At 46.8% G+C, this 12,327-nt stretch overlaps 3 protein-coding genes and 1 non-coding gene across 4 annotated transcripts; 2 read left to right on the top strand and 2 right to left on the bottom strand.

Moving 5' to 3' along the window:
• Positions 1 to 289: 289 nt before the first annotated feature.
• Positions 290 to 1,530, bottom strand: BT62DRAFT_988822 (uncharacterized protein). The gene is made up of 8 exons (XM_043190125.1): positions 1,417 to 1,530; positions 1,327 to 1,361; positions 1,188 to 1,269; positions 1,055 to 1,134; positions 922 to 1,000; positions 734 to 871; positions 597 to 688; positions 290 to 543 (listed from the first exon to the last, which is right to left on the bottom strand). The coding sequence occupies exons 1-8, from the start codon at positions 1,494 to 1,496 to the stop codon at positions 344 to 346; spliced, it is 786 nt and encodes a 261-aa protein (XP_043035318.1). The 5' UTR covers positions 1,497 to 1,530; the 3' UTR covers positions 290 to 343.
• A 2,845-nt stretch (positions 1,531 to 4,375) lies between these two features.
• On the top strand, positions 4,376 to 6,474 carry BT62DRAFT_974282 (cytochrome P450; the record flags this gene model as incomplete). The annotated part of the gene is made up of 10 exons (XM_043189155.1): positions 4,376 to 4,571; positions 4,623 to 4,947; positions 5,004 to 5,149; positions 5,203 to 5,318; positions 5,377 to 5,502; positions 5,553 to 5,742; positions 5,798 to 5,879; positions 5,936 to 6,078; positions 6,127 to 6,244; positions 6,302 to 6,474. The coding sequence occupies 10 exons, from the start codon at positions 4,376 to 4,378 to the stop codon at positions 6,342 to 6,344; spliced, it is 1,485 nt and encodes a 494-aa protein (XP_043035317.1). The 3' UTR covers positions 6,345 to 6,474.
• A 1,200-nt stretch (positions 6,475 to 7,674) lies between these two features.
• On the bottom strand, positions 7,675 to 7,761 carry BT62DRAFT_t160. The gene has a single exon. It is a non-coding gene; the product is annotated as a tRNA-Ala (tRNA).
• Positions 7,762 to 8,836: 1,075 nt separating this feature from the next.
• Positions 8,837 to 11,034, top strand: BT62DRAFT_955421 (uncharacterized protein). Its single transcript, XM_043188337.1, has 10 exons — positions 8,837 to 8,877; positions 8,950 to 9,393; positions 9,451 to 9,519; positions 9,575 to 9,593; positions 9,650 to 9,924; positions 9,974 to 10,076; positions 10,131 to 10,324; positions 10,388 to 10,426; positions 10,488 to 10,643; positions 10,699 to 11,034. Exons 2-10 carry the CDS (start codon positions 9,211 to 9,213, stop codon positions 10,876 to 10,878), a joined length of 1,218 nt encoding a protein of 405 aa, XP_043035316.1. The 5' UTR covers positions 8,837 to 8,877; positions 8,950 to 9,210; the 3' UTR covers positions 10,879 to 11,034.
• Positions 11,035 to 12,327: the final 1,293 nt, after the last annotated feature.

Raw genomic sequence — 12,327 nt, 5'->3', positions numbered from 1 at the left:
ACAAAACTTCTGATCCGTCTACCAAGCACATAGTATACGCACCAACGGGGTCCACCGCATCCTAGAGAGCGCCTTCCTTTGCTGTCCTAACGATGCAAAATACGTGAGTACCTGTTGGTATATTATATTCTTTGTCAAGTAGAATGTTCCAGAGGACCCAAAGCGGGGTGTCGAGAGAAAGGCTATATGATCCTACATCTCCGTGGCAGAAATTGTGTCCCACACAAAGACGTAATACCCGCCTCTATCTATACCAATAAGGACAAGCGGTAGATCATGACCGATAGCCCTGAAAGAAAAATTAAATCTGTGATTTTATATTAAGCGTCTACATCTCAATTATCTAAGCCTGACCAATAGCAAGAGCCTTCTCTACAGTCAAATCTCCTTTAACGACGGACTGCACTACAGGCAGCGCTTTAGAGAAATCATCGAAGAGGATATGTTTAATCCCTTCGCGAATACAGTACGCCGCCAAGTCATTGTCTCCTTGATCCTTCGTCTTGACGAACAGGACATCCGCGTGCTTAGCAGCGGACATGTCTATCAGATCAACATCAGCGCGTTAGCAGTCCAGACATGCAGACTACACTGACCTGACACTCCGTCGCCGAAGAAAAACAGCGTCGGAGGCTCTGGGAGCTGTCGGTATGGAAGAATGGCATAAGATTTGTCGTGTCCGAATCCACTACAGGGCAATCAGAAAATGAAAGGACCGAAGAAAGAGTCTGACCTGGTAGGATGTCTAAATTTAATGGACCAGGTCCCGTCCTCGTGGAGGTCTACATCATTAGATATGATTTCTATTTCGTTAGCGGCTTCTTCCCCAAGCAGATTGGAAAGAACGGCACGAATAGTTGGGGCCATGCCACTTGGTTCACATGAGATCAAAAAAGTGGGAAGTGAGCGGGCTAGGCTGACCTAGAGACAATAATCACCGGGATATCATTGGCTTTACACCACGCATAGAAATCTTTGAATCCGGAGTCAAGTTGTATATCTTGGGAAAACAGTTATTCATTAGACTTCGAATAGTGAACCGTGATGGACGGACTCTTGCGCAGAACATCCTTGCACTCTTCAAACGAATGCCCGTTAGCCACGACACTAGCTAGCATCTCCCGGAAGGCGTCCCTGTCGTAGGTTCGTAAATCGATGGACCTTTTCAACGTCTCTGCTCAGCGCACCTGAACGTAGCCTTTCCTGTGAGGATATCCAGATTCCCTTGTCTCCTTCTCTCCTTTCCATACCCAAGGTTATCAGTCATGTCTTCTCAGCAATGAGTAAGCATGTTTATTTCCCAACCCAGAGACATATTAGACGCACAATCGTTCGAATCGAACGTCGTTATCGTGCCATCCCTATTACACGCAGGCACGTTAGTACCTCCTTCGTCCGATGATGGCGATTTCGAACCAATCGGATAGAACCACGAATTTCTTTCCCTTATGGACGGGTGGGTAGGGCAGTGTACTTGCTGGCACTGAGTCGGACATGCCGTGGTGGCGGTAAAGATGCAAGAGGTGTAATCCGTGGAGACCGATCGCGGTCCGGTCGTTCCGATCTAATCTCATCTCGGCGCGTATAGGAGTAGAACACTTTGTAGTCTTCGAAGTTAGGAAACAAAAAAAAAGCTCTGCGTCCTACTGTAACGCTGACACTTACTTGTTAAACATTTATTTTGAGATCTGATATTGATTAAGTATACAACGACAATGACAAGAAAATGGAATTGCAAAAATCGTTACTGGGTTTAAAACTCCGACGGCGAGGCTGGAAACTACTCTGCCTCAAAATAGGGTTTGGCAAACAAAATCTGACGTTTACCACTATCATCTCCCCGTAATACTTCTGCCATCCTCCCTTTTTATGCGTCTTTATCAGAGATATTCTGGCGGCCGCTCTATGCAGTTGACTCTGTAATAACCCATACCCCTTGGTTGACACTCCGAGCTATGGGTTACTACAGAGTATGGGTTCTGGGAGAGGCCGTTATAGGGTGTCTCGTGGGGGTTCAAGAAGCTAAAAAAAAAGCATCGATTATGAGTAATTTGTATTCTTGGCCTAGCTAGTTGCAAAACACGTCGTGATTCCGGTTTCCTTGAGTGAACGAGTCTCTGCAATGAAACCAAAACACCTTCAAGGTGACAAACAAATGGGTCATCTGTGCTGCGAACATATTTCCGAAGGATTGAGACCGCATCAAGGGCCTCTTTACAAGAGGGAGGCAGATCGATACATTCATCTGCATCTGCATCACATGTCCTGCTTCCGTACTGTAACCACCGTGTCGAAAATATCCTGCCGGTGGTCCGTTACTTCGTCTTCCATATTATCACTCTCAGGTTTTGGATCAACAAGAGATTCAACACTCGATTAGTGAGCTGGTGTGCACCAGTGTTCTGAAGAGTATCAACACTCCTCAACCTCTTTCTCGGCATTGGCAATTGGGTCCGGCATTGTTAGGATCATCTTCACGGAAAAAATGGTTACAGCAGGAATTGAACCAACAAGAAATGGTATTAACTAGACAGCATAATAAGGAGACTAGTTGACCAGTATAAGCTGGGGATATTCAGAAACTATGGTCCTATACAGCGGAAGTAGTTCTGGCTTATGGGTAATAACAAAGTTGTGGGTTATCCATTCAAATCTCCTGCGAACGAGGTCGGTCAACACACAAATGTATGTGTCATAGCAAATTATGAGCTAAGACAGCTATCGGTTATTTTAGAGTTGAGTGTAGTGTTCCTTCCCCATCTCCCTAATTGTCCCCCTCCGTCCACAAAGACAAGTGGGGCCCTCTATCTTCTGAGCCAGGTTGCTCATCCAGTTTCTTGCCGCTTGTTCCGCTGCGTCGAAAGACATTTGTTGTACTTGCGACAGGCACTCAAGGAGGATATGACTATTTGTGAGGTGAAGGTGCCAGTGCTTCTCGTCGGGTATGGCTAAGTGAAAAACACCGAGTTGATATCATTCCGCTGACTAGCGAGTAGCGGGTCCTGTTCTTTACCTCTGCGGAGAACTAGGGCGTTCTGTACACCGGATGGGACCGTTTTCGACGGTTAACGTGAAAAGCTTCATCCCGGCGGCCTCAGTGCTTTATCTTTTAGATCTTCATGGGAGATTGCCGCCTCCAGGACCGGTTACTGAACTGTGAGGTCTTTCTCTTATCGGCTCCGAAAGACCATGACAGTTACGAACACTGACGCCTGGAATCATGTTTGGGACTATCAACTTATCATAATCATATTGGGGGTCGCCTAGAACGCGAGACTCCCGTAACGAAGAAACAAAATAAAATATTTATGCCCTAATTTATGTAGGATATGATCTCAATTGTGGTCAGGTGAGCGTTCTCTTCCCCGACTTTCCCCCTTCTCTAAACCCGTGCTCAGAGCGCCTATACACATACATTCGCTGCTATTAGAAACACGGGATCGATGGTGAATGTTAAGTAGCCGGTGCTGAATACATCAAAGAGGATAGAACACATCGACCGACCGACCGCGCGGTCGATGTGAGTGAAACCCAGTGGTTAGGTTTCTATGCCTTGCCTTGAAAGTTTTCCCATTGATCCCATCAAGGACCTGAACCTGATACAGCACGTGGCGGGATTATTCTATGCTACTCCCCTTCCACGTGTACGACGCCATTGATGAGTCCGAATGATGGGCCCGAACGAATGGTAGGTATTGATCAATGCGGATGTGCTGGTACCCAATCGAGGCTAACGTGATGTGTTCTTCCAGCTGTACCTGTCCGATATTCGACGGACGAAGCGACCTTGGAGTTTGAGACAGGCGACCGGCTTCATCGGGACGATCAGAATAACTCACTACAGCCCTTTGCCGCATTGCTCCTGGCTGTACGGATATGTTGATATCATCGATAACGTGGTCATCAACTCGAGGCAGATATGTAGCCGATGCTCCGTATGTTAAATTCATTCTGCTTGTCACATTGTGGATAGACTGTCCACTACCATTCATATCTGACATCTCATTTACTAGGCATCATATAGCTCTGGGCAATTCATCCTTATGAGTGATGCATCGATCGTGCAACCTTCAGGCGCTTGATGGCTCCAGGACTTACCATAGCTGTGACTGCCTTTCGAGGTTAGTTATCCCCGTGGTTGACCGCGAAATACTACCGCTCATATGAAACAGAGATCTGTAGCCAGACTTGCATCACGTTCGTAGTCTGTGGGGTATGAATCGCAGCAGCGGGGTTCAGTTACCTGCTCTGTGGTTTAGTCATCCTGTGTTAGCTCTTCAGATAGCTACGATGGCCCAGAACAATCATATGCTGTTTCAACGCTGCTTGATATATAAAGGATAGTCCAAGTAGACCTCACGAAACTGGTCCCTCAATGAGTCCATCTCCTTCATACCTTTTCTCTACCTTAATTCTCCTGGTCTTAGTGGCTATACGGGCTTATATTTTTACTTTTAGACGTCTTTCTCTTCCTCCTGGACCTCGAGGAAGTTTCTTTCTTGGTGTCAAGAATCGCCTCGCCAGCTCTGCGCCATGGAAGCAGTACGCTCAATGGGCAAGCCATTACGGAAGTACGTTCCGTTATGTCATCCTTACACATTTCTAAGCCATTCATCATTAAGGCTCGGTGATATCCTTCCTTATATATAATCGTCGCGTCATCGTGCTTAACGATAGCAAATCTGTGCATGACCTGCTTGACAAGCGCGCCAATATCTACTCGGACCGGCCAAAAGCATGGATGTATCATGAAATATGCGCCCGAGGAAAATCTGTATTTAATATTTCGTCCCTGGATAGTCGTCACAAACAGTATCGACGACTGCTCCAAGAAGGCGTCGGTGCGATGGCAACGCTACAATATTCGTCACTCCTGGATGCTATGGCAGACATGATGGTGGAGGGTTTCATCGATAGCCCTGAAAAATATGTGCATCATTTACGGAGGTAAGTCTCTTGTGTACTAACGCGATGGCATTAATTCATCTACAATCACGCATTAGAAATTCCGCCGCTGTAATTATGAAAGTGGCATATGGATATACCGTCACCGAGAATGATGACTTCATTAAGGTCGCTGAAGAATCCGCCATGATTTCTGCACAGACGCTGGCTCCTGGCAGGTGGCTTGTGGATTACTATCCAATAGGTACGTCTGGTCGGTCCAATTTGTCTTGGAAGTGATGGTAGACGCCTAAACAGTCCGTTTTCTCCCGTCTTGGCTACCGTTCGCTGGTTTCAAACGGCAAGGAGCGGAGTGGAAGCAGCGCCTAGATTCTCTTTCCGGAGTTCCGCACGAATGGGTCAAAAAACAAATGGTCAGTGCATTTATGCGCGCGCATACGTCAGGGACTTGACACTCATCAATCGTATCAGGCATTGGGTAGATACACCGAGTCATTCACTTCCCGTCTTCTCAATGCAAAAAGCGGGAGTGATCCTGAGGGGGAAGACATTATTAAGTGGTGCGCGGGAGGTTTATACGCGGGGGCTGCGGACACTGTGAGTGGAGAGTATCGATTATTAGCTCGAGTTGACGTAGCCGTTCACAGACCGTTTCAGCTATGATATCGTTCCTCATGCTTATGGCCCGATACTCTCAAGTGCAAGAACGAGCCCAGGCTGAGATAGACGACGTTATTGGCCGGGTTGACTCGCCTCGTACAGCAGTTCTTTCCAAGTTGGTATATCTACCTGCGGTTCTGAAAGAGATTCTTCGCTTCGCTCCCGTAGCCAACCTTGGTCAGAACCGCGTTAGGTCGTATTGACTATTGACTGAAATTTCCTTATTCTACAGCACTCCCTCATAAAGTGGTTTGCGAAGACACATATGGGGGCTTTCGAATACCGAAAGACGCGACAATAATAGCCAATGTCTGGTGTGTACACGTTCCCCCTGTGACAAGAATACATGCTAACGGCTCATATTCAATAGGGCGATAATGCATGATCCTCAACTTTACCCTAAACCCTTCGAGTTTGACCCAAGCAGATTCGCAGATACAAGCCACAATTCATTATCTGTAAACCCAGACCCTCGTCAGTTTGCCTTCGGCTATGGACGTCGCACATGTCCAGGTATGGATCATCACTTTTTGCGTGGTGCTGCGCTCATTTAAATTTCAGGCATTCAATTCGCTGAAGTGTCCATGCTGCTATCTATGGCCAATATACTCTCCAAATTTACCATCGCCTGTACGGAGCAGTTCCTTCCGGAAATTGAATTCTCCTCGGGAATCACCAGGTAATGTGCACTGGTTTTTCCCGTGTATCCAGTCCCTGATGATAGACGCCGGTACAGTCACGTAAAGCCATTCGGGATCTGCATCACACCTCGCACCTGATTGCAGAAGCGATTGGCTTATTATATCGTCCTATGTGTACCGCAGCCTTTGGCCCCGAGAACAACTTAAATTTGGCACAAGCAGTGCCCTATCTTGATATAAGTTTCATAGACGGAAAAGTCTGGGAAGCATAATCTAATATACAGCTCGACATATAATGCAAACATAATCTTTTCCCTCCCCACAATTCATCTCTGAGGCTTCTTTTGAAATCTGCTACAGGATAGGAGCAGAAACGACCAGCTGACGGCTCGAAAGTTCCATGATTACCAACTTGTTATGTTGGTAGAAACGTTAAGATGGGAAAAGGCAAAGGTACGATTTGTACAGGAATGAAAATAGGTATTAACTGAATAGTAAGAAGCTGAATTATAGTGGCGTGCTAAGTATAAGCGTCTTTTCATATCCTACCATATAGTTTTTTCCTTTAAAACCACTCTGCGGCAGGGAAAAAGAGCTAAATATATCAATCAACGCCTGCGAAACAGTCTCGTCGGCGTTCTTTTGAACTTCAATGTTTGCCTGCTTATGTGAACCAGTTTGAGCGCCGATAGCGTTACCCCGACGTAACGCGTTTGATTGTCCCATGGCAAATGCAGTCGCTCGAGGTGACGAAATAGACATAAGACGGTGTACCAATATTCCATAGAGAGCTCCAGGACAGTATAAAAGAGATGGATCTGAATCGGACGAATAATAACGCACTAGCATATCCGAATGTCGTCTGCAGGAGTCATCAAGCTCTTGTAAGCCGCCAGATTTGTCGAACTGCGTGTGCTGTTATATCAGGATCTTTATTTGAAGCAGACTCGGTAGGATAATGCCTTAGAATTTCCGGGTAGTTTCAGTTCATTGCCATGATCTCAGAAACAGCCAGTGAATCACTGAAAAACAGTGGACAGAAGGTCTATACAACGCACCTATAGCCCATTTCCCTGTGTACCGTGGTTCAGAAAAGGGATGGATTGCTTTGCTACTAGGGACAAACCATGAAGAACGACGGGATCGACTCATCATAAAGGAACAAGCACCTCAATATCTATGTAGACAGTTACATAGAGTAGCTCCAACAGTGAATATAACCGCATACCTCCCCCCCTCCAAAAAAAATCCATTAGCTCAGGTGAATGTATACATGAGCAACATGTATAAACAGTGGGGAGATCTTCTTCACCATGCCGAATACACCGGGGATAAACTAAGCATACCTTTCGAGATAGAACCTGATGAAACATGAACCCAAACCAATGCTGCTTATTTTTCAATACTGTCGTAGGACTTCTGGTGAATAATAATGAAACTAAAATAAACAGCAGAGCAAAGTAATGGATGGACTCACGGGGGATTGAACCCCGGACCTCACACAACAAAGAATTCTTAATGCAAAGCGTGCGCGCTACCACTGCGCTATAAGCCCACGTTGGGGGATACTTAGACTTCAAATAGCACTTGAGACGGAGACCGAGGCGGCTCCTATCCATTGAGTCTACATCCATCGAACGACTTATCTTCACACGGATCGTTGAGTCTGGTTTACGAGACTACATTGAGACAGGCTTTCCCCAAAAAATGGTAAGATGACGCCTCTAGAATGCTTGCCGAAGTTGTAGAGAATCTTGCTGACAGAGAAGATGCGGTAGATATTGTCACCGTGGTACATGTTACCGCTTTAGTGAAACATCGCAGGCGGTAATTCCAGAATGTGACGTTGACAAAGAAATGTCAGCATCACATTTAAGCACTTATGAGGGATGGTCCCAGAGCGTCCCTCTTTTCGCCATGATACAAACAGGCACCTTCACATTCGGAAGGAATGAAAGGCGGCGTTTATATTGGCTGTCGTGGCACCTGAACAGAAATTTCATGACGTGTACGAAGCGTAAGGGAGAAAGCGCCATAGTCTTGCTGATAGCGACGTGAGATTCCTGACATGTTGCTGATATAAGTTAGTTCAAGAATCAAAAGTCTGGTTTTTCAGAACATCTTCTCCTTCTGTGGCACAATGGAAATACCGTCTCATTTTCGGCACTGCAAGCAAGGGCGTACAAACTGAAGCTGGAAGCAATACCTTGGAAGGTCCCACGTTGGACCATCCAAAACACACCAGCCTCTGCAGCAATCCCCTTTCGCGCATAGGTTAATCACTATATATATGGAACATTTACAGTGGCAGGGTAAGACAGAGAAAACGTATCAACTCGTACCCGAGAAAGCATGATGATGGTACGCACTGGTGGTTCAAAAGAAGAAACGGGAGTGAACATTACGTCACAATATCGCACAGTGCTTTCTTACTCTCTTTCATGCACATATCCTCAACATTCTTTCGGCCCTCTGTGAGTAGTTAACTGGAAATATATCAGCGGCTGCCTTATGTTCAAGGTCCGGGAGCCAAGTCATTCTCTCGTAGAGTCAATGGCGATAAAGTCTTGGCATCACGGGAGTTCACTGGCATGTGTCCTTCGGGTGTTTCTGCTCTCCTTCCACCAAGCATCTCCGCGGTTTCGTAGTGTGGCACCAAGAGCCGACAACAGCAAGTATTCTCATTCTTCGGCACCGCAGCCTAACTAACGCAATGTTTCCCGTGGTGCTTATTCGCCGTTAGCATATCACATTAGTTCGAAGGTCTTTTCGTCAGGCTTTACTCAGATCATCATCGTATATTACACGTGGGACTCTATGCCGGGGTGCTTGTTCCACGGCCTAGCGGCAGCGTGGTCGAGACAACTCAGCTTCCGACCGTAACTCTTGTCGAGGGCATCACTTGACCGATATCTTTTATCATTAACCGCTCAAATACGGCATTGCCATAAATGTTTGCGTTGACATAAACCGTTCCCGCAATCTGACCGGGTCTCTCAGAGGCATGCTACTCTCATTTATCTTTCACCTCGTGGCCCTTGCTTCTGCCAGTGTGCTCCACCGACGGCAACAGGTCAACCAGAACCCTACTGTCGGCGGTGATCCTGATCATGGGTGGAAAGCGTTTCCTCAAGTGAACGATGCCACAGCGTACCCTAGTTGGGTCGTGAATGATGGTGCTCAACTGGTCGGGCTTTCCCTTTTCCTGATCATTACATTCGCGAATCTAATCTTAGAGTCTCAGCCTGTCTATCAAACGAGCGGCCTCAATAATTCTGAGGTAACAAGAGCAGTCATTGTTTTACCTGCGAGGGTAAGCTCTTCATTCCAGTCCTCTCTTCGCCTTTCTCACCGTGGCAAAACGCAAGCCTCGAGACTGCTGGTACTGTAGGTCCTCTCCGCTTATTCTGTTTCACCTGATCCGAAATCTCTTTACCAATCAGACTGGAATGTGGTGAACAACGCGCTTTACAATGCCACGTTTCATGACTCGAGCATAAGACGCGAAGATATCTCCATCATGGCTCCGTGCTTTTTCACACAAGCGGATATGGATGCAGGTGCCACAGGAGACGACGTACTCTTGTGGGGAATGACGACCTGGATCGACGGAAAAGCCAATATACTGCCAAGCTCCGTGATAAACTTCAGCAGCTTTGATGTGCTCGACGCGCTGGTGTCGTACTATATGGATACGCAGGCATTCCCAAACCTCAACGTGGGATTTTACACTTCTTGCCTTCAGTGCTGTTTCAAATGATCTACAGACTGTCGTTGTAGGAGGTCATTCCGCTGGTGGACAAATGACACAGCGCTATGCCACGTTACGAAAATCGACTGAGAACGACGATCGACTACATTTCTGGATCGGTTTGTTTGTTTTCTTCTCTTGGAACAAGTCTTGATTCATGACATCTCTTTCAGCCAACCCAGGCTCTCTATGCTGGTTGACTGCTGAGCGCCCGATGCCAAATAGCTCTTGCATTGACCCGGACAAGTATAAATACGGCTTAGAGAGCAATTTTCCAGCATACGCTACTTCGGACACAAATAGACTTGGACGGGACGGGATCGTTTCGCGGTATATTGGACGTAATTTACACTACGCCTGGGGGACGGTGAGAAGCCCACATTCTGGAAATCTTATAGTGCCAGCTTCTGATTCCCCTGCCCTCCTATAGGCAGATAACGGCCCAGGAGATATTTCTTGTGAAGCGTTGGTGGGCGGCTCTTTCATAACATTGATTCGATATTCCGACTCACAACTCCTATTCTTCCCAGGCCCAGGGACGCACCCATCTGGAAAGAGGAAGGAATTTTGTTGCCATGCTAGAAAAACTGACTGGCGGTATACCTGCCCTGTCGACGGTCGATTGGATCGAGGGAGTATCTCATTCGAACGAGGGTATGATGAATAGCGAAGAAGGAATAGACAAGGTAATGCGCAGTCTCTCACGCGCTATATCTTCAGTCAGTCTCATTTGTGCTACAGTTGTTCCGATACGCGTCAAACGCTACTGCTAGGAATGTCAATGTCTCTTCTGCCGCTGGCTCAAGGTCGAGTTCGAGTCCATACGTGACTCCAAGTCAAACGGGCGATGTAATGAAAACAAAATCGCTGTCTTTTATTTTCATCTTGGTGTTACCGTTGGTTTTCCATGTCATAATTTAGCTTAGACACCGACGAAGGCGGTATCGATTGCATTCCCGTTCGACCAGGACTTAGTACTGTTAGAGGGGACTGCTACCTAATATACACCAGGCTTTTCTGACATCATTTTTCCAAACTGTGCTACTCTGACTGTCTCTGTCCCACACACAAACATCGGTAATTTTGAGCCTGAGACCATGTTCATATGGGGTCTGCAGAAGTTGTGCGACTGTCTTGCTCTTTCTTGGATTGGATCATACGATAAGGCATTATAAAATGACCCCAGCACGTTCTCATATCTTGGACCAACTGTTAACAGCGTCTTCCTGTGGCATCCGTCGAAAACCCGATGAAATGGAATAAATTCTCAGACGACCCGAGCCTAAAGGTCTTCATTGACCCGGAAAGAAAAAAAGATGACTTAGTTCAAGCTTCTTTTGTTCGAAGATGATGGAGCACGCGGGGGGGCTACGATAACACGAGGTTCCCATGTGCGTAAGGGGTTATGATTCCGTTCAAAATAGACCTCTTCTGAGAACGCAAGAGCGGCTGGTCCGGGCTGCAGAACAGCCGAAAACAAATCCTACGTGTTTCTCTGATCTGATCAAAGTGTGCGGTCCTAGAGTCATTAGATAAAATGAACTGCCATCCATCTTGATGATCGGAAATTACATACAGGCGCAGAGGTTCTATTCAATAAGTTGTCAAAACACTTGGATTCGGGCGAATGAAAAATGACAATTCTGACTTCTAGCAAACATTCACGGACATTGCATCTTTTCTTATGGAGGACGGAGATAACAAGGGACTGGTTGAAAATCCGAAGCCGACATCTAATAATTGTAGCGAGGCATCGCTGATTTCTCCGCGCTCCATCTTGATGGAGGGGACCAGGAGTGTTGAATTCATCGTCGTCTGATTATCTAAGACCCTAGGAAAGCGCCATGGCGTGATTTGCGGGCCTGGATAGTGCCTGGGTCTGTAACTTCTCGGTAATTCAGACGGAAACAATGCAGCAAGAAATAGAGTCCGGAAGGCCGCGTGGGTTCGGGGGATTTGTACCAATTCTGATGGAGATGAGATGCTCGGGGCCTTTGATGAAGCGCTGGGAAGAGCAGGGCAGACAATTAATTGCAGGACGTCATGGAATTTTGAGCTCGCACCATGCGATGAAGTCCCTGAATCATATGACGTTTTAGCGAACCCGTCCGGTGCGAGCTTTCCCCGGGCGGGGGTGGGTGCGAAGCAGTCGCTTTATTTCGTTCCCCGGGTATCTTGTCGTGACGGAAGACTGGAATAATGAAGAACATGTCACATGCCTCTCAAGACTCGTATATTTATCTCGAACAAAGCAACCGAAGTTCAATATGTGATACCGCCGGAGGAAGGTGCAATTCCTGGCCCCAGACATACAGGGAAGGGGGGGAATAGCTTTGCACCGCTGAGAACAAGTTTAAACCATGTCCGGTG

The sequence above is a fragment of the Guyanagaster necrorhizus genome (assembly GCF_019112545.1).
Source record: "Guyanagaster necrorhizus MCA 3950 unplaced genomic scaffold BT62scaffold_34, whole genome shotgun sequence".
NCBI lineage: Eukaryota > Fungi > Basidiomycota > Agaricomycetes > Agaricales > Physalacriaceae > Guyanagaster > Guyanagaster necrorhizus.
The sequence above is the reverse complement of the archived record's forward strand: the minus strand, read 5'-3'. Positions and strand labels throughout refer to the sequence as shown.